Source organism: Eulemur rufifrons, chromosome 18 (assembly GCF_041146395.1).
Source record: "Eulemur rufifrons isolate Redbay chromosome 18, OSU_ERuf_1, whole genome shotgun sequence".
Lineage (NCBI taxonomy): Eukaryota > Metazoa > Chordata > Mammalia > Primates > Lemuridae > Eulemur > Eulemur rufifrons.
In genome coordinates, this window is record NC_091000.1 from 39,014,441 (window position 1) to 39,040,017 (window position 25,577).

A 25,577-nucleotide genomic window follows, 5' to 3' on the forward strand; every position below is an offset into this window, starting at 1 on the left:
TTGGGCAAATAATCATCCTTGACATTATCATGACTTCATAGGTGACCACTGCCTATGGTTAAGACCGGACTTGGGTTTCACATGTCACCAAATGCTAGAACTACTATTACTACGATGCTGCCTCTCAGTCTCAGGTGATTCCCTACGTTGAACTTTGAGTTCTTTTGAAGTACAGAAAAAAATTACGGATGCTACCTATCGTTTGTACACAGAGCTGAAACTTTGATTTTTGAGTTTCGTTCTCCCCCTCACTGTTGCATGTGATGTGATGGCCCTGCTTGAAACTTCCCCTGGTGTACAGCTCTGCACCAAGTAGCAATGAGTTGGTACATAGTTATGGATACACATAGAAATGGAATCATTTATATGTATTTTTAAAATATTAATTAATTATGATTTTGAGCAATGAAAGTAGCCATATTATTTGTAGACATTTTGGGAAATTAGGACTACTGAAAATTTCAACACAAGCAGTGAAACAGCTAATATCTTGGTTTACGTTTTTCTTATTCTCCTGTACGTGTTTTAGTACCTGAATTTTTCACATTATATCACAGAAAGTTTTCCTATTATTTAATTTTTTCTATAATATTATTTTTTTTGTAATATGCTTTTAAATGGCCATGCAGTATTGCATCATGGGAATTTAAACAAGTCTCTGTCATTTCACAGTTAGTTTTTCTGACTTGTTTCTATTAAAGAGAATACTAAACTCAACATCCTTCTTCATAAACCTTTTTTCATATATAATACATTATATATTATTCATAATATACATTTATTTTATAATAGTACTTATACTTATATATTATATATTTTATAATAGTATTTATATATTATATTGTAAATATAATATATATTTATAATATTTTTATTCATTTATCTCTAGGATAAATTACTAGAAGCAGAATTTCTGGAGGGAATAAAAGGTTTTTGCATTTTAAAGATTTAAAAAAAAATATATATATATATAGTGCCAAATAACTCTCCAGAAAGATTGTGTCAATTTACCTCTGATGCACAGAATCACATGTTTATCACTTTTCTTCTCTCTTACTAATGTGGAATATTATGATTAAAATATTGAAATTACTTTACTTTTCATATCTTTAATTACTAGTACAAATAAGAGTTTTAAAAATGTTTCATGACCATTTGACTATCTTCTTTTGTGAATGGCCTATCCACGTCCTTTCCTCAATTTTCTATTAGCAAAATCATCTTTTCCACAAATTATTAATCATTATTTATGTAGGATAGCAATCAGGAACAGTATTATCCTATATTTATTCAAATATTTTAATTCCTAAGTGTTACACTGGGAGAGTCATATACTTAAGCAAATAATCTTAACTAGTACCAATATTAACCACTAGACTCTTTGCTCCCAACCAAGATGTGATCAACAGGCAATATTTTTTTTTATTTGTTGTCTGACTGAATTATATTTATTTCTCGCTCCCCCCAGCTTTTATTTTGAAAAGCATCAGCTCTACAGAGAAATTGCAAGAAGTTTAATGAATACCTCTCTACCCTTCCCCTAGCCCTAGCTTTACGAATTGTTTGCTTCATTTGCTTTATCTCTCCAAAGCAGACACTTTAATGCAGTTTTGCAACAGCCAGTGTAGGCATGCAACCTTGAGGTCGTAGACCTATTGGGGATTTAGACAAAGTGAAGTTAGCAAATATTTTCCAGAGTCCTCTGTTGCAATCATCACGTACCCACCTTCAGCCATGAGCTGGTGAATGAGGACACCACTGCTTAGTGATTGAACATTTTCAGCTCAAACTTAACAGGTTCTCTTAAGTTTTCTTGCCTCTGTGGTTTTGAATTGTTGATTTTACTATGTGGAAATGGAAGACATAATGTTCAGCTCTTGTTTGAGAATTAATTGGAGTCTCCTCCCCAGGTGCAAATTCTTCACCATGCTACTCCCCTCAGTGATGTTTAAGGCCTTTCCTGCCTTTATCCCCGATTATTTAAGCATTTTTTTCTATAAATGAGAATTATAAAGTACTTGGAATTCTGTTAAAAAAGAATCAATAAGTGAGATAATGAATGTATAAATAAATACATAAAATTAAAAGATATCTCAGAAATGGCATCTGTGTAAATTTCATTACCTACAAGTAACTTGTATTATTTTGATGACTACCAAAATCTCAATGTTGCTGCTTCTCAAGCTCTTCCAGCAAATAGTAAATGTTGTCTGGATATGAAAAGGATTTAATTCATGACTTTTATATCCTGCATGTACTTACATTGATATTGTGTCATTTTCTTTTAGGATTTTCTAGACATGATTTGAGATTGGTGAACTTGGTTGAGGGGTCTTCTTACTCTCATTCACCTGGCATCAGCTAACTAACTTGGAAATGTATTTTCTTTTGTTGGGGAACCTATGACAGAGTATAATTAGATCAGTAACACCACTGGGAAAATAATGAAAAACAAACAGTATATATAATAGTCTCATGTTTATTTATGAACTACAGTGGCATTATCCCACAATGAATAATAATAAATGATGTGTGGATCTTAGGTGGGTAGAGCCTGGAAGAGCAACACCACGAGCTTCATCCCCGGGTGCATTCCTTTTCATCACATTCTTTAACCTCCTTAAACTACTATTTTCTCACCTGAAAAGTCAATTCATAAAATGTTCTCACCTTTATTAGAGGAACTGTAGTAATTATTGATTATCAATTAAATGGGTTCTCATAATGTTTTTGTGAAACTCCTAATTCTTTTCTAAAGAGTTTCTGGAAGCTGAAAGTATATATGTAAGTGCAATACTTGAATTAAAATGTAAATAATCTCTTAACAAAAATTGAATATAACATCTTAATTAACTTAGTTATTATATATCACCAGATATAGAAGGAATTTATGCATTCTGTAGGAGATTGAAACAGATGACCTTAAAAGTTCCTTTTAACACTTAAATTCCTTAACTCACAAAAATTTATTGGGTCATTATTGGGTGGCAGGCCCTGTGTGAAGTACTGGATATAAAATACAGTTCCTGCACTTAAGAAAGGAACAATTAATTAAGAGATTTTTCTGGTGTACGGTGGCATACTAAACGAGATCCACAAAGACAGCTTTGGGCTCAAAGATGGAGATTGGTTTACCTAGGTGTGAAATTAAAATACAGCTGGGTGTTTTTGAATTCCTGACTCGGGATCAAAATTCCCAATTCAATGTTTTTCTGTCTAGCAGAGATATTCAAAACCATGTACTTTCTTGGCCAAATTTTCATGTCCATATTTATTTTGTTCATTCATTCACTAATTCATTCATTCATTCATCTGAGGACGATTTTGAAATGGATAACCTAAATAGAACTTATAGATTAAGGGAGAGAGGACATCATGAGTAAGTGAGCAGAAGTTAAGGAAAGATGAAACAATAATATTTTAAAAGTAAATGTAGAATAAATTGCGTTTTAAAAAATATTCATCTATTATTTATAAGAAAATTTTCTAAATAAAGTGAAAAAGACACTTTGAAAATAAAGGGACATGCAAGACTTAAGAAAAGGAGAAACAACAATAAAATAAAAAAGTAACATGTAACACACAAAATAAAATTATATAACACATAAAATAAAATTGTGTTTAAAAATTCATCCATTATTTTAGGAAAATTTCCTAAACAAAGTGATAAAAATATTGAAAATAAAATGATATGTCAAGATATCTAGGCAAATGCAAAGCAAAGGAAATCAGGAGTGATGACAATATTTATATTTGGCAAGGTGGAATTCAATTCCAAAAAAAGAAAACAGGAAAAAGAGGGACATTATGTAATGATAAGAAATATAATCCATACAGAAGATACAATAGTCAAAAACTTGCATGCATTAGATAATGAAGGAGCTGATCATACAAAATTCCTAACACTCAGAGATCACACACACACACAAAACCATAGAGTGAGATCTTACTATTAATATATACACACAGACACACACATACAAACATGTATGTGTAAATAAATATAATGACACATATATATTTCAGAATATGATAGATCAATTACACAAAATAGGAAAAGATACAAAATATTTAATAATATCAATAAGCCTGGTAAAATAGAATATTATAACCTATAAATATAAAAATATGCATTAGTTTTGCCCATGAAATATTTGTAAAAATTAGCCTGCACTGGTCCACAAAGAAAACCTTAAAAATTCTAAAACAGGATGAAATAGTTGATTAACAAAATTTATAAAATACTTGGAAACTAATAATTAAAAGATAACACACTCTAACCCCCTAAAAAAGTAACTAACTGGATTTTAAAACAAGAAAATTAGAGATTAAGAAAGACTTTTCTAAGTAGCCCCTAGAATTAAAAAAAAAGAAGTAAATATTAAAAGTACAATTTCTCCAGACTAAAAGAAAAAATGTGAGGGATAATAGTAAGAATATTTCATACTTCATCCAAAAGCTATTCTTTAAATATGAGCAAGGAGATATAAACATAGGAGAGAGTCTGTATATAGATTCAAAGGAAATTTTATACAAAAAAATTGAAATTTTAATTCTATGGACAAAGAATTCTTTATTTAATAAATGATCCCAATATAACTGGCTATCCATCCACAAGAAAACCAAAGTAGACTTTCTTCATAACATGTTAAAATAAATTCTAGATTAATTGAATATGAAATATAAAATTTAAAAACCATAAAAATATTAAAGGAAACATTTAAAACTTGTCTGTATTATCATGGAGTGGGTGAGACATTCTTATGTAGGACAGGACACATTATATAAATGTGCTCTGGCCCAAAGGAATTCAGTCTAGTGCTACAATAACATAAGCATGTTAGAAGTAGGGATAGACTATGCGGTTTTTGAGATATGAACAAAAACTGTGGAGGGCCCACAGGACAATTCAATTCATTCTATGATAGGCATTGGAAAAACATTCATAGATGCAGTATTATTTGAGCCTTTTTTAAAGGGAGGAATGGTGTCTTCTAGGCACAGAATCATTAAAGGACCTGGTTTTCCAGTACCAGTGAGAAATTCAATGTTACTGACATGTAGCATGAATAATTGCAGAGGTTGAAAATGGACCAATTTGTGAAACAGTTTATATGCAAAGCTAAGAAGTTTTAACTTAACCTTGATGTCTTTCTCCTGCTTCAAGCTATTGATGGTAGTTGAAGCTATGGTGACTGTCAGATCAACCAAAGAGAAAGGGTACTCACTGTGGAGTGAGAAAACATGATTTGGCCAAGACTGGGGATTGCACACCTCAATATCTATCCTCCTTCTCCTCCTCATTAGTAGAATCCTAATTTTAGTTAGGATAATCTTGTACCCAGGCTAAAAGTCAACGTCCCAGCTTCTCCTGCAACTAGGTTTATCTATGTGACTAGTTCTGGCTAATAACATATAGGTGGAAGTACTGTATGGAACATCCAAGAAAGTTCCTTAAAAGGAGAAGGTATTCCTTTCTCCTTCTGTCTGTCCTCCTTCTTCCAGGCTGCCACAGGATGTGATATCTGACCATGAGGTGAACTGGAGGGTGGAAGCCTCTTATTAGGATGAGGGCTTCCTGAAGACTATGGGGACACAATCCTGTAGACTTTTCTGTGAACAAAAAATAACTTTCTGCCTTGTTGAAGCCACATGTGCCAAATCTAATTCTAACTAATACAGACCAGTACTAATGTTATCGTAATGAGAAACCCTTATATTTAAGGTCTGAGAGGAAATTACCAGTTCAAAAGACTGAAAAAGAAGGAAGCGATATACCAGAAACCAAGAGAAAAAGACACATCCAAGAGGCAGGAGGGGTGCAAAATAGTAGCAGATGTTGAAAAGGGTCAAGTAAGAGGCTTGAATGCAACATGTTAAATTTAGACTTACGAAGTTATTATTGACTTAAGGAGAAAAATTTCAAGAGAGCGGTAATTACATGAAAATCAAGAGGAAGTGGGCTTCTGAGTGAATAAGAATCAGAGAAGCTGAATTAATATCTAATTTCAGAACAAGGGAAATAGAAAAATAGGTTAAAGATGAGGTAAAATGGAAAAGAGATATCTGGTGTCTCTTCTCATAATCAAACTATCTTCCCTTACCACGATTCTGCTAATATTGGCTACTGTTTATTAAATGAAAAGAGGTTTATTTAATCCTTTGATAAGCTCAAAATCTTCAAAATAAATTAGAAACAAATGGCCCTTCCCGTTCACTTTTGTTCTGGGACCCCATTCTGTTCCTACATAGTGTGCTCCTCTAAAACAAAATATTTTCTAGTCTCAACTCAAAGTCTGCGGAGGCCTCTGTGTGAGTGTGAGTGGGGTGGGAACAGAGACAGATGGAGTTCTGATGTCTGAAAGAAATGAAGCTTCTTTTAATTCTGAAGAAGTTCTTATCCAATTATCCAACGATTTGAACATTTATCACTTATTCATATCAAGGATTTTTAATTCCACATAAGGAAATGCAAGAATACTGGGGTTCATATGTGACTCATTTGCAAGCTTTTATATTTACCTCCCCTCTGCTCCCCAGGCCCTGGCCCCTAGCTCTAGCCTCCTTCTTCCCTCCCTCCCTGTCCTTCCTTCCTGGGAGAAGGGATGCAGTTTACAAGTGGATAGAAGCTATTCCAGTAAAGAAAATGTCCAGGACTGCTTGGGATATTGTAATACACATTAAAAGGAAAATGGCAAGTAGTGCTTACTGGAAAAGAATAGACATTAAAAATTGGGGGCCAAGGCCACTGAGATTGAAGATGCAACTTGGATCAAATAAAATATGGACCAACGTAAATATGTTGAATTTATAAAAATAGTATAAGTCATATTTACTGAGCTGCTTTCAAAGTAATGAGATACTTTTAATAATATCTAGTGTATCACAGAATATAGTTTATGATTGGTAGAAAAATGAAGCCAAATCAATTCTGGGAGGATTGTTTATCAATGTGTGAATGATATCTGTTTTTGAAATGCTTGTAAATATTTTAAAAATTTTAAATGTATTTTTGAAAGAAATTGAGTAGACCCTGGGAAAAAATTAGGTGTGCATTATGATGTCTCATGGAAGACATAAAAAAACAGATTTCCATTTCTATTAGGAAAGAATGTTTCTCCTGCCTTCCTGGATTTTTGTTTGATAATGGAAGAGATGACCGCACTTTGTAAATTGTAAATTCCTCTACAAAGGTCAGCCACTGTTAATTTCAGTGGTTTTAACCTAAAATGTTGGTTTAAAACCACTCAGATCCAATGGGGGAAATAACTTTCTTACTCTGCAATGGCCATCTACAACTTTGGGTGGTGTGGGAAGAGAAGTTTTCAAACCAATGCCCTTCAAGTTGCAGAGAGGAGCTACCATCTGACTCTCTTTCCTGAGGTATTGAGTGCCCCTTGGTATATTCTCAGAAAAATTTTAAAACCCACAGAGCTATTTAAAGATTAAAAAATAACTCATATAACTTTATTTTTCAAAGCACTGCCACGTCTCAGTTACATTTAGCTACAGTACAAAGAATAATGAAATAGCACCTGGGATTTTTTTAGCAGGTTGTAAAGAATCTTGACTCCTTTACTTTCCTCATTTTCTCTCCACTTCACTAAACGAAGAAAACAGAATGGTCCTACTCCCACTCCTTCAGTCTATTGCGTCGCTAGGGGCCTGATTTTCATGCGAACAGCCTTGAGGGAATAATCTGCTCCTCTGAAGGGGACCCAGACCACTCCATTCTCAATCTCATAAGGACTGTTGTCCCTCGGGTCATAGGACCCCCCAGGGTAGTAGACACCATTGAGATTGGCTGCCTGGCAGTTGTTGTACCACCAGCCTCCTCCATAGACTTCCGCACAGTTCTCTTCCCACTGGTCTGCGTCCCTGTCAAAGGTGCTGAACTTCATGTTGTTGTGAGAAGTGTACTCTGTCCCCTCCTCCACAGAACCTTCAATCAGAGCATCGCCCGCAGTGCCCTCATAGGAGGATACCCGCAGGGCATAGCCATCAGCCTCAGAGCCCACCCCGAAGTGATATTCTGCATAAGCCCCTTTCCCGGCCCAGTCCTCTAATTCAACCCTAAGAACAGAGCCCCTCTGGGTTAGCAAGTGGAGGTAGTCATTGCCTAGCCAGAATTCTCCTTCTCCCTTGTCATTCACGCTGCCGAAACCTTTCTTGTAGTCTTGCCAGGTCCGGTTAAAATTCAGTGATCCATCCATTCTTTGCTGGATCAAAAGCCATCCTCCCAAACTGGTCTCTTGATCGCAATAAACAGAAAAAATCTTACTGGATCCCGGTAGCTTGATATTGAAAATGCCACTTTGGGCACCTGAAGGATGTGTTTGGAGGACATCATCACAGTCTAAAAAAAAAATTAAGCTGGTTGGAAAAAGTTACTCTCATTTAACCTTACAAAGATAGGCCCAGATTAAAGAAGGCAAATATTGCTTGCCTGCCTGCCTGCCTGCCTTCCTTCCTTCCTTCCTTCCCTCTGTGAGGAAAGGATGCACTTACATTGGAATAGAACTTATTTATACCTGCAAATTGCAAAGGGTATTTTTCTCAAATGGATTTGGAATTTTACTTACACATACTGACTAATAGCCAGTAACCAGCAAAGGTAGCTAAGCATCAATTAGTACCTAATACAACTTGTTTTTAACCGGATCTAAATGTCAACTGAGACACATACTAAAAATGTGATTAATCAGTTGGGTGACAATTCCAATAGCACACAATTTGAATGGTGGAAGAATTTGATTAAATAAACTCAAAATCTAGTTTCAGAAGAATCCATTCATTCATTTATAATGTGTTTATTGAGTGATGACTGTCTGCACTGTTAAGCATTTGGGAATACAGAGATGAACACGATATAGACAAAGGCCTTGCCCACATGGAACTTACAGTCTACCACAAAAAAACAGACCAAAAAAATGTAATTTCAATAAAGTGTTAAAGAGAGTTAGAAAAGAAGAGCAAGGTGCCATGGAGGCGCTTGGCAGAAACAATTAACTTAGTCTAGGGGGTCAGGGGATGCTTCTCCAAAGGAGAAGTGTGGATACCTCTGGAAGGGCGTGATCTAGCATGGCCTCTCTTGATGCCATGTGCTCCTTTGAAGTCTTCCAGATCGGCTTCGCTTCCCGCCTCGTCTGCCATTTTAAAGCTTTTGGTTTCAAATGTGGAGCCTCCTTTGTTGTAAGTTGTGCTAGTGGTTATGAATTGTTTGCTGTGACTTGAAGTTTTGCCACTGGAAGGGAATTCAGGTACACCAAAGTGACGAGAGCCGGTGGCCCCTATGTCTGTGAAGATGTCAGATTCTGAGGCCCCAGACTCAGCCTTACTGCCAAACCCTTTGAACATAGGTGAGAGTGAATCTGAGGATGTTTTTCCAGTGAAGGAAGTCTCAAAGAAAGCAGCTTCTTCGGGGTGCCTGAGGCGGAATTCATCCAGGCCACCTATACCAGTAAAGATAGGCAACTCTACTGCATCCCCACAGTCAGAACCATCTTCGGAGGTCACCACTTCTTTGGTCACTTCTTTATGACCATCAGGACGTGTAACAGTCTTAGTAACAGTTTTAGAGCATGAACTACGCTTGGTGGTTGTGCTACCAGAGACCTTCTCATTACCAGTCATGGACTCTTTCTCTCCTTTAGAAGTGACCAGTTTACTTGTGTGGTACTCTTGCTTTGTCCCTGGACTTACACTTCCTGACACCTCTTCAAATGTGCCCCAGTCTGGATTGGTAGGCTTGGTGCTCCCATAGCCTGGGCCATCTGGCCTAAAACTTCCAGATCCAGAGCTCCCACTGCTCCAGTGGCCGCTGCTACTGGATACAGAGCTAGAGCTCCCAGTGCTCCAATGTCCGGTACTACCAGATCCAGAGCTCTCAGGTTTTCGGTTTCCAGTACTGCCTGGTCCAGAGCTCCCAGGATTCCAATGTCCGGTACTGCCAGATCCGGAGCTCTCAGGATTTCGGTTTCCAGTGCTGCCTGGTCCAAAGCTCCCAGGGTTCCAATGTCCAGTACTACCAGATCCAGAGCTACCAGGGTTCAGGTTTCCAGTACTGCCTGGTACAGAGCTCCCAGGGTTCCAATGTCCGGTACTGCCAGATCCGGAGCTCTCAGGATTTTGGTTTCCAGTGCTGCCTGGTCCAAAGCTCCCAGGGTTCCAATGTCCAGTACTACCAGATCCAGAGCTACCAGGGTTTGGGTTTCCAGTACTGCCTGGTACAGAGCTCCCAGGGTTCCAATGTCCAGTACTAACAGATCCAGAGCTCCCACTGCTCCAATGTCCACTACTACTGGATCCAAAGCTAGAGCTTCCAGTGCTCCAATGTCCGGTACTACCAGCCCCAGAGCTTTCAGGGTTTCGGTTTCCAGTACTACCTGGTCCAGAGCTACCAGGGTTCAGGTTTCCAGTACTACCTGGTCCAGAGCTCCCAGGGTTCCAATTGCCAGGACTAGCAGGGTTTCTTGGGCCTTCTCTCTCTGATCCTGGTCCATAAGATGCAGAGTCTCCTCGGGCATTCCCATCTCCACGAGGCCTCTCGAGCACCATTCTCATCTGCTGCACTTCCATTAGTGCCTTCCACTCTGGAGGGGCCTTCTGAAGCTGGCTCCTGAAATTTCCAGGAATCAAGTCTGCAACTGGGCTCATTTTTATCAGTGGTAAGTATTGCCTGTCTCCAGAGGGAAGTAAGTTTTTGCCAATGACCTGTTCAAGTTGTTTCTGCTGATCTTCATAGTCTTTTAGATCTACCTGATGAGTTAAAGCCCTACTGCATGACCCTTTGCAAGATCGGATCTTAATATCAATGTCCACCTAGACAGAGGGGAGAAAAATAAAGAGAAAAGGTCACTATAAATAAATAAACTATGTCTACTGAGTCCTTGGTAGTTAATTTATTTTTTGGAAACTAGTTTCATTTTTTTGACTTGGAAACCTACCAATCAATACTCTTTACTTCCTGCTTATATAGCATCCTCAGTGGAGGAGATATTGGGCAGTGCAAGGCCAGCCAGAATAAGCAATGGGTGCTATCTGGATTCATCATAGCCTTAGAATGGATCAAGAGTAAGGTGCTATTCCCTCTGCATGGAAACACTAGTTAAGGCATCCTCGGTAAGATTGAGGCCAGAGATTCAAAGGCATGATGGTGGTGTCAAGGGCTTTGGAATTAGACAGAAACTGAATGTTTGCTTTTGAAACTCACTATCTATGTGCCCTTGGAAAATGTGCTTAATATCTCTGAACCTTTTTCATCTGTAGAGTAGGGAAAATAATACCTACTTTTAGGTAGATAATGGATATAACACTTTTCTCTGTATATAGTAGACACTCAATGCATGACTATTGCCTTCTCTTTTTCTCTATTTCAAAACAAGGATATCTGGGGGCAGAGCCCCATACTTACCTCTAGTCGTTTCATATCTACCAGCTGAGACCTAACGTTGTTCTGCAGAAGTTGGATTTGCTGTACTTTTTCTATGACTTTGCGCTTCAGGATCTCAATTCTGCTTCTCAGATCTTCTGACACTTGGTTATATGCACTGTCATAGTCTGAAATAGAAAAATACGGATATTGAAGTAGCTGCTGAGTGACTGGTCTATAATTGCCAGCAAAAAATAAAAAGAAGAAATTTCTTATAAACATTCCCACATATTATTTTTGGATGTAGTATGTTATAGTATAATCTGTGAGTTCCAAACCTATTAGGCATTTGACGATGCTACGTCCCGCAGTCATCTATGTATGTCAGTGAAGATGTCCTACTAGTAACTATTAATACCAATGAAACAAAGAAGAAATTTCTTTGGAATTGTAAAGGTATAATGAGAAGTTAAAATAATTGGTTTGATCTCATTCCAATTATTTTATCTTATTTTCAATCAAAGGACGTGAACATATTATTGGATTTTCTTACTGCAGAGTTTTTCTTCCCATCTATAGATTTGAAAATTGTTCCTAAGCTTTTTGGGGTCAACAGGATCATTCACTTGCCAGCTAGTGTTGTGTTGTTGGCATTGAATTAGTCAAATGTCTCCTGAAGGCAGAAAGAGTCCAAGCATGGCTTCAGGAACTGAAGCCTCAGGAGGCTTGCTGCCCATGCCCAGAGTGAGTGCAATGTTTCGTAGCCTTCACGAGTGCCCTATAAGAAAGATATAGCATGATCCTATATTTTAAATTTGAAAATCTATGTAATTAGCTCGGTGGAATCTGGGGATTGAATTCCTAGCTTTGTGTCTTTGAGCAAGTTTTTTGACCTCTCAGTTTCCTCCTCTGTAAGACAGAAACAAAAATAGCAAGCAACTCAAAGGGTCAGGCCCATCTTATTTTCAACATATACTCTTCAAAAGAACAAACCTAAATTCTTACATTCAATCTAAAATTCTGACTAATCTTATGACCTTAAGCAATCTAAGCTAATCTCTTATTTTACTTTGTAAAAATAACAAAAATAAGCCCCTCCTTAAAGTTCAGGGATGTTATGGAGGCATGTGTTTCTACACTGAGTACTTTGGAAGAAAACTGCAGTAGTTATAAGCAGACATCATACTTATTTAGGATTTTTGTTGTTTTCTCTAAAAAGTCAAAGCAGTAAGTATGTAGTACTTACTATTGGCTTTGGCGAAGTCCCCTCTCAAAATTTCCATTATGTTTCTGGTTACTGAATTAGAATCCTTATTGTTCTTCTGATAATCAAATAGTGAATTTTTGAGCTTGTTTATTCTGTTTGTGAAATCTTGATTGACTTCATCAATCAACCCTTTCATCCTGCAGCCAGAAGGGCATTTGTAGTTCTGAAAGAGAAGGGGAAAATTACAGCAAGGCTCTACCTCTTGGATCCAGAACAATTTTACAGGTTTCCATGTATTGCCCATTGCTTCCTGACACACCTCTTCAGATCATCTACTGGCTTAAAAGTAATTAAGAGGACCAGTTAGAAGGCATAGAGAAATTCTGGAATGAGGGTCCACTTAACCATAGATCAGGTCCCAGGCAATTGAGGCCTCAGTACTCAGGTTCCTGGTACTTGCCTGAGCATATAATTAAATCCCATCTGTTTGTCCCGCTAAGAGTTGGGGAGGTAATTAAACAATGCTCTTGGGATTTGGTTCCTTTTCATTTGTCATCTTTCATTTGGCATGAAAGGAGCGTTTAGATTATTTCCTATTGGGAAAAGTTTCTGGGACCACCCAGGGACTACCTGTGAGCCCCTCTACCACCACAGGGAAGGAACCTCCTGCTCCCCAGGCCCCCTGCTCACCCAGTCTTCATCAGAGCAGAAGGGCCAGTCTGAATCTCTGCAGCCAGATTGATGTTTTTCCACCACTCTTGGGCCACGCACGCCTCCTCCTTCAGCTAAAAATTCACCTTCGCCAGAATCTGCAGCCTTTAAAGATTCATTCACACACACAAAAGAGAGTGACAGCAACATTAGCCAGAAGGGGAAGAGACACTGGCATCCCTAGAAGTCCCAAGGAAGAGAATGCATTCTTGTAGAGATTAGGGGCACCAGCTTCAGGGCCTCCACGCGCTTCTGGTTCCTTATCTTCAAGTGAAAATCCTAAGACCCATTTTATGGAGTTGTTATGAGAATTAAAGGAGGTAAGGTGTACAAATTTCTTAACTGTGTTTGACACTAAATAAGCATTTGATAAATGTTTTAAAAGATTCATTATAAAAGGAAAATTACTTGAATCAACAAAATTAATTAAATTTTACCTTTCCATTTTTACTAATGACTGCAAATAGAAAGATAACTGAAAAATTTAAACCGTTGTTTCTCCTGTAATTCCTGCTTCAGTAGGAAAAAAACTACACTATCTTAACTTAATATTCCTCTGTCTTTCAAGTTTCTACTGTAATCTTTAGAGAAGGATTCCTAATTTGGACAAGTATTTACTGAGGACACAAATATGGCCAATTCAGACTTGAAAATGCTTTTTAGTTTATGCATCCGTGCAATAGTTTCTTATTATTTGAAATGAAAAAGAAGTAAACTAAAAACAAAAAATAATGGTCAATGACTTGACAACTTTTTCTGAACATCTTGTAATCAGAAATACAGATTTTAAACATTTCTATTGGGAACCAGAATGTGAAATGGAATATAAAACAATTCTTTCAACAAGACTTTGTATCCCAATGAATAAAGATGACTTCTAGATTTTAACTATTTTTATTTTAAACCACCAACTTACATGGGTTTTGTTGTGACTGCGTTAATCTGGGATAGTTTATGCTTATAATTAGTTAACATTTTCAGTCTCATTCTTATTTTTTAAAAAACACCCAAATAATAATAATACTAATTCAGGGAATCAAGAACAATTTTTTCAAAGGAGTAAGTACAATTCTTTTGTCCAAGAAATATAATAATAAATTCAAACATATTTCAGAATAAAATGGTACAACAATAAAAACAGTCAAACTGATTATGCCAATAAGGAAAACAGGAGAAATAATTGAAACCTAAGCATTATTCAAAATATCACCTTAGCAAATGATTGTAGTTTTATTTCTCACAAAAATTATGTTTGTTATTTTACCACAAGAGAGAGAATTAAGTTAGAAAACTCTTTTTAGTTTTTTCTGTTTACTGTCTGATATTAGGCTTTATGAGTGGTAAAGGGCAAGAAATAAATTGGAATAATTTGCATCCTGGATAAATAACCAAGAGGTAACTGAGTTTCTTGAATGTATTTGTCATAATTTCATAAGATTGGAGTGTTTCAGAAGCCTTGTTGAATGAAGTTTCTCTTCTTTTATATATGTCCCTAGAGTTAATTTTAGAAATTATTGCAATATTTAGAAGTTATCTTAAAAGAATACAATTACTTCCAAAAAGCATATTGCTTTATCAACACATCTCTTCTGATTTTGCAAAGATGTTTCCAAAGATAACTCATTTGCTTTTTCTTTTGTCTTGAAAGAAACACAAAAACAGCCTTCCAGAAAAACTGTACTAAAAACCAAACTTCCTGCTTATTATGGACAACTAGCAAGAAATTAAGATTTAGAGAAAAAAAAATGTTACCATAGAATGTTTTGTTGCATTAACTAGCATTAGACTGCCCTAAGACTTTATAGCCACAAAGATGGCAAAGAATTCTTGCCCTTTAAACAACAACAACAACAAGTACAGCAATGCTATAGAACTAAATGACAGATGTTAAAGCCTCCCCTGTGACCTGGACACTTTAGTCCATCTAAGATCTTCCTCCTGGGGACATAATACCCTGTACTTTTGAGGTGTCCAACCCATCTAGGCACTTGCCTCCAAGGCTTGGAATTTATGAGGCTGAGAGTGTGTCGGGACATAGACTAGGTAGACTCAGACCTTCAAGCTCTTTGTGGAATAACACCAAAGAGAAGACAAAAAGAGACAATAAAAGGGACCATACCCATGCTGTGCCCACCACACTCAGGACCAGGCAGACGATCCTCACGGAAAACATCTTTTCTGAGGGTGGGGCTGGCTCACGGAGAGCGCTCCACTGAAAGAGAGGCTTGACTCCAGTCCTAGCTCCCATCCATTTAAATCTGCTGGAGGTTTGGTTAATCATTACCTTTGTCCTGCTTAGACAGTCAATGCTTACTCTCCATCCTTTGTCCCTTCTATAATGTTGGTGTCCCAGAAATTCTTGCTCAATCCTCCTCAGCTTGTTTGCTTCCGATAAGCTGTTGCAAAGGTAGCATTTGATTCTCCAGCCAGCAGTTAGGGGAAGATCCCACATTCCAGGAACAGGGTGACTTTGAGAATGAAAAGGGGAATCTAGGAGGTCATACCGTATTTCCACACTTGAAGGAATATGGAGAGTGAGGCCTTCTATAAACTTACGTTGAACAGATTATTTTTCTCTGTCCAAAATGGCTAAGACAGCAGCCCCTGGACCCAAACATCCTGAGCTCATAATCCCAGCCACACCATTTCCCAGCTCTGTGCTCTTGGACAAGTTACTTCACCTCTTTATGCCTCAATGTCCTCACTTAAAAATAAAGATAATGATAACCACTATGTGTGTTCTTATGAAGAATAAGTGAGTTAAAGCTTATAAAGCCTTCAGAGCATTGACTATCACGTAGTAAGCATTCAGTAAGTGCTACGAATTATTGGAGAGCATAAAGTGCCATGAAAAATACTGTTCTTTCCTGTTTCTGTGCCTTTGGACATGACAATTTACTTTCTCTGTTCTTCATCTCCATGACAAATTTCTCCTTGGCTCAGTGGAACTACCATATGCTCCAGCAATTTCACTTCTGAGTACACATACAAAGGAAATGAGGTCAGGATCTAGAAGAGGTACCTGCACTCCCATGTTCATTGCAGCACTATTCACAGTAGCCAAGATAAGAAACAACCTAAATGTCCCTCGGTGGATGAGTAGATAAAGAAAATGTGGTGTGTATATATTATACACACACACACACACACACACACACACACAAAGTGGAATATTATTCAGCCTTGACAAAGAAGGAAATCCTGCCATTTGCAGCAACATGGATGAAACTGGAGGACATTATTTTAAGTGAAATAAGGCAGACTTGTAAGTTTCAGTCATGCAAGATCAATAAGTTCTGGAGAACTACGTACATACAGCATGCTGACTATAGTTAACAATATTGTATTGTATATTTGGAATTTGCTAAGAGAGTAGATATTAAATTTTCTCACCACATAAAAAAAGGTAACTATATGAGGTGATATATATATGCTAATTAGCTTGATTGTGGTAATCATTGCATGATGTATATGTATATCAAAACATCAAGTTGTATACCTTAAATGTATAAAAATTTTATTTGTCAATTATACTTCAATAAAGCTAAAAAAAATCTTTGGCTTAGATTTTCCAGATTTAGGAAATAAGAAAAAAACAGGGTGTCCAGTTAAATCTGAATTTTAGATAAGCCAAAAATCTATTTCAGTATAATTATATCTCTTGTAATATTTAAGATACATTTACACTAAATATTTTTTGTTGCTTATCTGAAATTTAAACTTAACTGGGCATCCTTCAATTTATCTGGCAATCCTACCTTGCCTCAAATTCTGCTTCCTACATGAAGCCAATCCTGATAAAAGTAATAGCTAATATTTATTGAATGTTTACCAAGTGCCACTTTGCTAGACATTTTGCAGGGTAGCTGATTTAACCTCTCCAGTTAAAAGCGATCTCTTGTTCTTTCATACTTCCTTATACCGTGTACCATCAGTGACATTTATCAATGAAGGAGTGTTGTTCATCTCCTCCACTAGATCATAAACTTGAGAATTAAAATATTTTATTGGTATTTATATGCTCCCCAAAAGGTGTGGGCTCTCACTGAGCAAGAAAGGATGAGTGGGTTCCACGGTCCTGAAGCTGACCTGTGGTCTCCTCTGGCCCTGCAGACATACGAAGCTTGCTACATGTAGATGAAAGCTCCAGTGCAAGGCAGGGACCTCCTTCACTGCTTGCTATATGGGAGGTTCCTCGTCTGATCAAGCTCATTCCTGGGGCAGCTCTCTACGATTTCTAGAGGCAGCTGCAGAGCAAAGAGGGAGACCTAGAGCCCTGTCCAGTTTCCAGAGGACAAAGATTCCATGAAAAACTGGGTTCCACTCACCCACAATGACTGCACTTGCAAAATACCTGGCCAGGATAGGAAGGCGAGGCTTGATCTCTGCAGATGTTTTCCTACTCCCACAGGAAGTGCCCGTTTGGGGAGGTGGACATGATGCAGCAAAGAAGTTCCCAGAGAGAAAACTGGTAGGACTCAGGTGAGCTGGTTCAACATAAGCTGATTGAAAGTAAATTGCCAAAGACAACAATTTGTGCTGTTCCAAGGTTCTCTTAAGTATGTTCCAAGGTTCCCTTCAGTATCTGCACATCTCACTCCCTGACTTCATCCAGGCCTCTGCTCACGTGGTACCTTCCTGGAGAGGACTGCTCTGATCACACTGCCTAAAGAGCAGCCACCCTCACACGTCATTCCATTAACCCTGCTATGTTTTTCTTCATAGTACTTTATCCCCACTGGACGCTATACATTTGGGAAGTTATTTATTTTATGTCTCACCCACAATAAGCTTCATGAAGCCAAGGAACACTGCCTCACCAAATGCCAGGCACAGAGTATGGACTACTCAGTATTTGTTGGAGGAGTGGAAGGCCGTCACAGCCCAGTGGCAGCGCTGCACGGTAGGTTAGTGGGCTTTGCAGAGTGTGAGACCTGGATTCTACCTAAGTGACACGGGCAAACTATTTAAGTTCTCTGAGCTAGTTTGCTTACCTATAAAATAGGATGACAATATTTATCTTGCAGGATTGTTGTAAAAATTATATAAAATGGTATATATAAAATGTTGGACACATACAGAAAGAGCCCCAGAAACAGTAGCTTTTATTTTTCCTAGAATGGCCCAATGGTCCATAATAGAAAGTTCCCTTTTTTTGACTCTAGTACCAGAATTCCCTAACAAGGCCCTTTTGTGAAGCACTCTTTGTCCTGGTTCTGCAGGCTGAGCACCAAGCTGGGCTCTCCTCCCATGCATCGTAAGCTATGGAGGAGCAGGTTTTGTTTAGACAGAAAACCATGCAGATTAATAAGCAACAAATAATACAAGGAGTATCATTTTTTAAAACATGGGACAATAAAGGTAGCTTTAAAAGTGCAAAGTTGAAAAAGAGTCAAAAATTTTTCAGTAGCTTAAATTGCAACTTGCTATACATTGTCTTACCCCTCCCCCCAGATGACTATGTTCTATTTTCCTTTGCTCTGATGAGAAGGATGTTCTATTTATTTATCCCCTTGAAATTAATCTAATATTCCACAAGGTATGCATATTTAAATGCAGGAATTCACACATTTATGTCCTGACTTCTGGCAGGACTAGAATAGTTTTTATTAAGTTTAATAGTTTATTTGTGTGGTGTATAATGTATCCAGAAAAGAGTAGAAATTCTATAGCTGTAACTATGTCTCAGTTTTAAACTGTATCTACTCATCATAACTACCCCGTGAACAATAAAATATATAGTCAGTCATCTAGATATTTGCCATTGTGTAAATACAAATTAAAAATCCAAAACAAAACAACAGTTTTCTTTTGAATGGAGCTGTTTGTTTTTTCCCTGGGCTACATTCTAGAATTCAAATGTATTGAATTCTGAGAGCAGTTCATTCATTTATTTAAATTTACCAATCATTTGTCATATATACTATTCATCTAGTCCTCCATGCTCTGTGCTTGAGATAGAAAGACAAATAATGTATAGTCTTTTGCCTTCAAGTTGCTTATAATCAGTGAGCAAATCAAATAAGTTATGTAGCTAAGAATTTAATTCATCTGTACAAACTTGCTATTTCTGTAGGTCCAAACAAAGAATATTTGCAATTTTATGAGGTTTAATCTAATATAAAACAATGAAAAAATTCTATAAGCTATATTCTTTTTCTTTCTTTTTTTTTTAATTTCAGAATATTGCAGGGGTACAAACGCTTTGGTCACATAAAATGCCTTTGCACCACCCACCCGAGTCAAAGCTACAAGCATGTCCCTCCTCCAGATAGCGTGCACCGCACCCATTAGGTGTGAATTTACCCATCCCCTCCTGCCCCCTCCCATGCCCGATCCCAGTATATTCTGAGTGCTGTTAGAGTACACAGCAGAGGGTGGTATATCATGTTTGCATTGCTTTCTGTTACATTTTATGTGAAATATTCCTTAAAAGGTCAGATGTAATTCAAGTTCAAAATGCAAGATGCTTCTGAAAAATACTTATTGTGTCATCTATCATAAAAATTTATATGAATCCGTACATTTATTATTATTCTAACAACAAGAAGATAATGGCACTTTGACAGAAAATATTTTGTTAAAACACTATTAAATACATACTTGGAAAGTGCTAAAATTATTTTCTAAATTTTGAAATGTCTCAATTATAAAAATTTAGGAGATTTGGGCATTTATAAATTCTCTACAGGGTCTCACCTCAGGTTTTACAACAGCGCCAAGGATTCACTGGAAAACATTGGCAAGGCTACTTAACTTTGTGTGTCTTATATTCTCTCTTTGTCTCTTGCATTTCCAGGATGTTGCAAAAGTTTGTTTTTACCAAGCGCTGACTGTGAAAAGTGAATTAGCTGGTGGAATGAACTATGTAAGAGTGACTACTGGGGTGTTTATTTTCAGAACTTGTCAATACCCTGAATCCAGATGGTTTCCCTAGAAGTTAGAGCTGTAGGGAAAAGAAGGGAATTTTCTTAATATACAAAAATGATTCTGAACTGCACTTAAGAGAGTGAGGAGCGGCCAGGCACTGTGGCTCACGCCTGTAATCCTAGCACTGTGGGAGGCCAAGGCAGGAGGATCACTTTTGCCCAGGAGTTTGAGGCCACATAATCGTGCCACTGCATGCCAGCCCGGGTGGCAGAGCAAGACTCTGTCTCCAAAAACAAAAAAAATAATAAGTGAGGAGGTAAAAAAGAGCTTTTATTTGATAAGAGCTTTTCTTGATCTTACTTGATTCTGTCACACTGCAGTTCTCTTTAATCTCCTTATTCAGGAAAGAAATCCACCTTATTTTGTTAAAGTTGAACTGTCTCCAGATTAATAACTGTTTAATTCAATAAGTTTTTTAGTATTTTGGGGATTAAGACCTATCATGTCCCAATGATGATTATAATAATAATCCTTTTTTGTCCTAAGGCATAATTTTCATACTGTTTAACCACTTTCAATCAAGTTCCCACCTAGTAGTTATGAGTGTGTGTGTGTGTGTGTGTGTGTGTGTGTGTGTTTTGAGAGAAGGAGTGAGAGGCAGAGAGAAACAGAGACAGACAGGGAGAGAAAGAGGTGAAAGTGGAATCCTTGAGTTTTTCTCACTGTTTTATTTCTGTTCACTTTTTAACTGCATTATCAATTAAATAATTCAATTTTCAAGATAAATTTATCTCATTTATAATGTGCTTTCTCTAGACTCACTAATTTTTTTTGCATTGAACATGTATTAAAGTGAAAACGCTATTTTTGAGAAGTAAAACCTCTATACAGATAATCAATTGAGGTATTAATTGATTCAACAACATGGATTCATTCTGACATCATATACAATAGGCTCCATTATATTCGGCACACTGCTTTGCTGGTTTCACTGTGGATCTTCTACTAAAGATTAGCAAACAAGGCCTTTCAGCTGGTATTGATTTAACAGCGATTTATTAAAATTGGGGGAATTAGCATTTGCAAGGCATGTATAACTTCCACAAACAAGAAAGTATTTGAAGAAAGTGAGTAATTTAATTACCAAGGTCCATTGAATTCTCTGTGGTTTTTTAATGGGACCTAGTTTTAGTGGGCCATTCTATAGTAAAACCAAGTCAATTTAAAGAAGGTTTGGGGTAAAAAGTTTGCTTAGATAAAATTCAACAAGAAAATTAAAGAGAAAAATGCAGAGAAACCTAAACCAAGGGACATTTTACAAAATTCATGACCAGTATATGAGAATAGACCCCTCTAAATTGTCAAGGTCATGAAAAACAAGGAAAGACTAAGAAACAGCAGGCCCAAAGTGACTAAGCAGTTGTGACAACAAAATGTAATATTGTATCCTGGATGGGATCCTGAAACAGAAAAGTGACATTAGTGTAAAAATTGGTGGAATCTGAATAAAATTCGGATATTAGGCAGTAGTAAAGTACCAGAGTTGGTTTCTTGGTTTTGAAAATTGTATCATAGTCAGGTAAATGCTAACATTAAAGAAAACTAGGTGATGGTATAGTGAACTCTCTGTAGTATCTTTACAAATTTTCCGTAAATAAAAAAGATTGCAAAATTAAAGCTTTATTAAAAATCAAAAGCAAAAAATATTACAGTTTAAAAATATATTTCCAAACTTAACCAACATAAGATTAAATGCAGCAATACCACTCTTAAAAGCAAAAAACAACTCAATTTTCTTTTTGTTTTATTGTCTCTCCAGCGATTTCATATATTGTCTTTTTCTACCCTTCCTACAGCTTTGTGATGTAAGGGGAGCAAATTATAAAGGAAAACATTTCCAGTCCAAGGTCTCTTAAATGTTAGGTCACATTGTTTTAAAGTAACATTTTAACTGTTTGTCCCTGAGTATTTGAAAGAGGCCACTTTCGTCACCGAGTGGAATCTGCCCTACTCTGTTTATTGAGGGAGAGTCAACATTCAGATTTATTTAGGGAGGGTTCTCTATCTGCCTCAGGTCACCTCATGTTTTGAAAGTTATCAGTAGAAGAAAATCTGGGTGAGGACCTCGGAAAAATAGGAGTGAGGGTCAGGAACACTGGATTGTGGATTTGGGAACCATAATTTTGACCCAGTTGTAGACATGATTAACTATCATGATCCTGAATTTACTTCAGTTTGTTCCTGCAAATATTTCCCAACAAAATTAAGGTGAGCAAGAACTTACAATCATGCCAGCCAGCCTTCCCAGAAAGCTTTCAAACTTGCTCCAGGGCAGTGTTGTACAAGCCAGAGTCTAATCAACCGTCAATGCTCCTAGTGCGCCAGTGGCTACAGTGCCATTTGGACTGAAGCTCATGTCTACAAGGCCAATAACTATTCATCTATCTTCAGTGTGTTTTTTTTTTCTTCTTAAAGGGAAAATATTAATAGACTTCCAATATGTAGATCGTTATTGGAGAATGATTATGATTGATGCATACTTTTATGGGTTGAATTAATTCAGAGATAATCCTCATTCCCAAAATAATTTGTGAAATCTCTTCCTCCCAAGAATCAGTATCATCAAAACTATGTTCTCTGGTCATAATGCAATACATTTAGATAAAAATTTAAAATAGACAGTTTTAAAATCACAAGACTTGTAACCAAATTAAATTCACTTTATAAACCTGGGGTTCAAAAGGAAATCAAGAGAGATTATAGTATACTTAGATTATAGATCTTAACAGAGTGCTGAATGAAAATAGTAATAAGTACAATAAAAACCTTGGCAGTGATTCTCAAAGGATTTGTGATAAAGGACCAGTTTTATTAAAATTTGAGTCAGTCACAGACCTATTTTTTATATAATACAAAAAAAATTACTAGACAAGTGAAATTTTAAAAAGCAAGGATATGCAAAATATAGGCCCAAATTTTTATTTTTAGATTTGAATGGTATAAAATTACATCTCAATAAGTATAACCAGAACAAACATAACATAGGAAAAGTTTTCTATATGCTAATTGTCAATTTTTTTTTTACTTAATGCAGACCAGTAATGAAGAATTTGGGGACCAGTGTTCTGAGCAACATTGATTTACATAGTACAATGCCAATTATATAGTTTAAAAATACATACATACACGCAAAATCCATGATTTAAAAGAATGCATACAAATGAAGAAACAAACATCAAACCTGTTAAAATTGTTGTTTTTTAAGGGGAAGATGGGACAAAAAGGAAATTTGAATAAATGAAAATCCATCAATCAAGAGAGTGACCCAGCACAGACCAGTAAGAATGATGTACTGTGAGTATGATTAACTCAAAATCTGCCTCTGAGGCTTTGTGTACACATGTGCATATACATACACACACACCCACCCCCCACACACACACAAAATCCCCAAAGAAATAAAGGAAATACAGTCTTTCCCACATTTTTGATCCTTATTATTTTCCATCTACTTTGACTCATCTTATTATCTTTAACTTTTCCTCCCCCTACTCTTTGAGCTACATCAAACATAAGAAATCATCAGGTAGACATATTTTCCACAGGGTTAAATGTGTACTTTGTTTTTCACCCTTATCATCTGAATAAACCAAAGGTATCTACTGTAAATACCTGGGCTAATTTATATTGGTAAGAGTCAGAGTGAAAGAATTTTAGATCTTGGAAAGATCTCAAATATGCTGTCTGTACTTTCTTCATTTCTTATTTACGTTCAACCTACCCACAAGTCTGAAACATAACTTTCAGAGATATATTTTAAAAGCTTGATATTTGGCCAGTAAATGGCCACTCCTGTCTGTTGATTTAAGATCTTTGCTCTGCAGTTGTAAGACTTGAAGTCATGGTGTCACTACATCTGGTACCTTCCTTTTTGGAAGCTTCCTCTATAGGTTTTTCAAAGTGTGACACCCTGCACATCTGATTTGCACTTAGGGCTCCAGTCTGCAGTTTTTGTATGTCCAGGAAAGCAAAGGGGAGGGCTTAGCAATAGTTATCTGTGATTTGATCTGTGACAAAAATAATCTGTCCCTATGTGACCCCAAACTCTTTTTTTTTTTTTTTTTTTTTTACCTAAAGTAGATTTTTTGGGTTGATCTATCAAGATAATCCTTTCCAATTCCACCTTATTGGTGGGACGTGATCCAGTCGAGTCTGGAAGTATTTGTCCTGCTTATTCCTTGCTGCCACCCTTCAACACTCACCACTGGATAGTAATAACTAAATAAGTAGATTTTGGAAGTTTATCTATTTTTCTCAACCCCACTGGGTTTCAAAATTAAAAAATTAATATGTGCTCATTATAACAAGTCAAACAACATAGAGGTATCTAAAGAAAAAGTTAGTAGTCCCTTCCCACCAATCAATGTTCCATTATCTAATATGTAGGCCAAGTTTGTACATGGGACTCACAAAACTAGGGGGCTCTAAAACGTTTTTGAAAGAATGTTGTGTCGGTATTTCTGAAGAAGCATTGGACAAATGATCATGGGAAAAATCAGAAATCTTTGGACTTCTTCATATTTATTTTGTGTTTTAGCATTTTTATTTAATTTTATAGATTGGTGGAGAGGAGAACAAATATGTACAAATAATGCATATATGTCAAGATTATATTGTGTTCATCAAGTTGACTGAGGAGCTATTAAGAAGATTATATTTTATTCACAGTGTATATGTATATATAATTTTTACATAATTATCATTTAGAGTTATTGTTCATTTTAAAACTTCACTTATCATATTGTAAATATTTCCATGTTCATAAAGAGCTATTATGTGTATTATGTAATCATTCTATTCTATTCCATTGTAATCATAAACCACCTTGCTTGTCCATTCTTCCACTGTTAAATATTTTCTTAATTTCTTACTGACATGAAATTTATGTCTATATTTTTATTTCTGCATAGTTATTTTGTTTTTTAAAAATAACTTTCTTGGGATAAATCACTGGAGTGATATTGCATCAAAACTTATGAATATTCACATAACTCTTCATATCTATGACCAAATTGCTCAGCCAAAGGATTCTATAGATTGACCAAGGGTAGATTGTATGCATTCTGAGTTTAGAAGTACTTTGGAGTGTAATGAGGTGGGAGCGGGTGAGGTTGGAAGCAAGAAAGGGAACGATAAGGAGGTGGTAGCCCTTATCCTGGCAAGAGATGTGTATGTGTATCTCAACTACAATAGCAGCAGTGAGCATAGAGAAAAAATGAATATAATAAATATTTAGGAGATGGATGGGACAGGCTTGATGAGTGATTGGGTATGGGGAGTAGGGAATAAGGAAGACTGAAGGATGAGTCATTGGTTTTTTTTTGAACTTGAGAAATGGATGTAATAGAACAGGTTTAG

General features: G+C 36.6%; 1 protein-coding gene across 1 annotated transcript; it reads right to left on the reverse strand.

Moving 5' to 3' along the window:
* Positions 1–7,445: 7,445 nt before the first annotated feature.
* Positions 7,446–15,516, reverse strand: FGA (fibrinogen alpha chain). The gene is made up of 7 exons (XM_069493314.1): positions 15,409–15,516; positions 13,269–13,394; positions 12,618–12,801; positions 11,414–11,559; positions 10,425–10,821; positions 9,060–10,067; positions 7,446–8,356 (listed from the first exon to the last, which is right to left on the reverse strand). Exons 1-7 carry the CDS (start codon positions 15,460–15,462, stop codon positions 7,647–7,649), a joined length of 2,625 nt encoding a protein of 874 aa, XP_069349415.1. The 5' UTR covers positions 15,463–15,516; the 3' UTR covers positions 7,446–7,646.
* Positions 15,517–25,577: the final 10,061 nt, after the last annotated feature.

Coding starts and splice junctions, on each gene's coding strand:
- FGA (XM_069493314.1), bottom strand. CDS start 15,462: ATGTTTTCCGTGAGGATCGTCTGCCTGGTCCTGAGTGTGGTGGGCACA. Junction 11,560..12,617: donor GGACTTCGCCAAAGCCAATA/GTAAGTACTACA, acceptor TTTCTATTTCAG/ACTATGACAGTGCATATAAC. Junction 10,068..10,424: donor CCCTGGGAGCTCTGGACCAG/GTAGTACTGGAA, acceptor GCTCTGTACCAG/GCAGTACTGGAAACCTGAAC.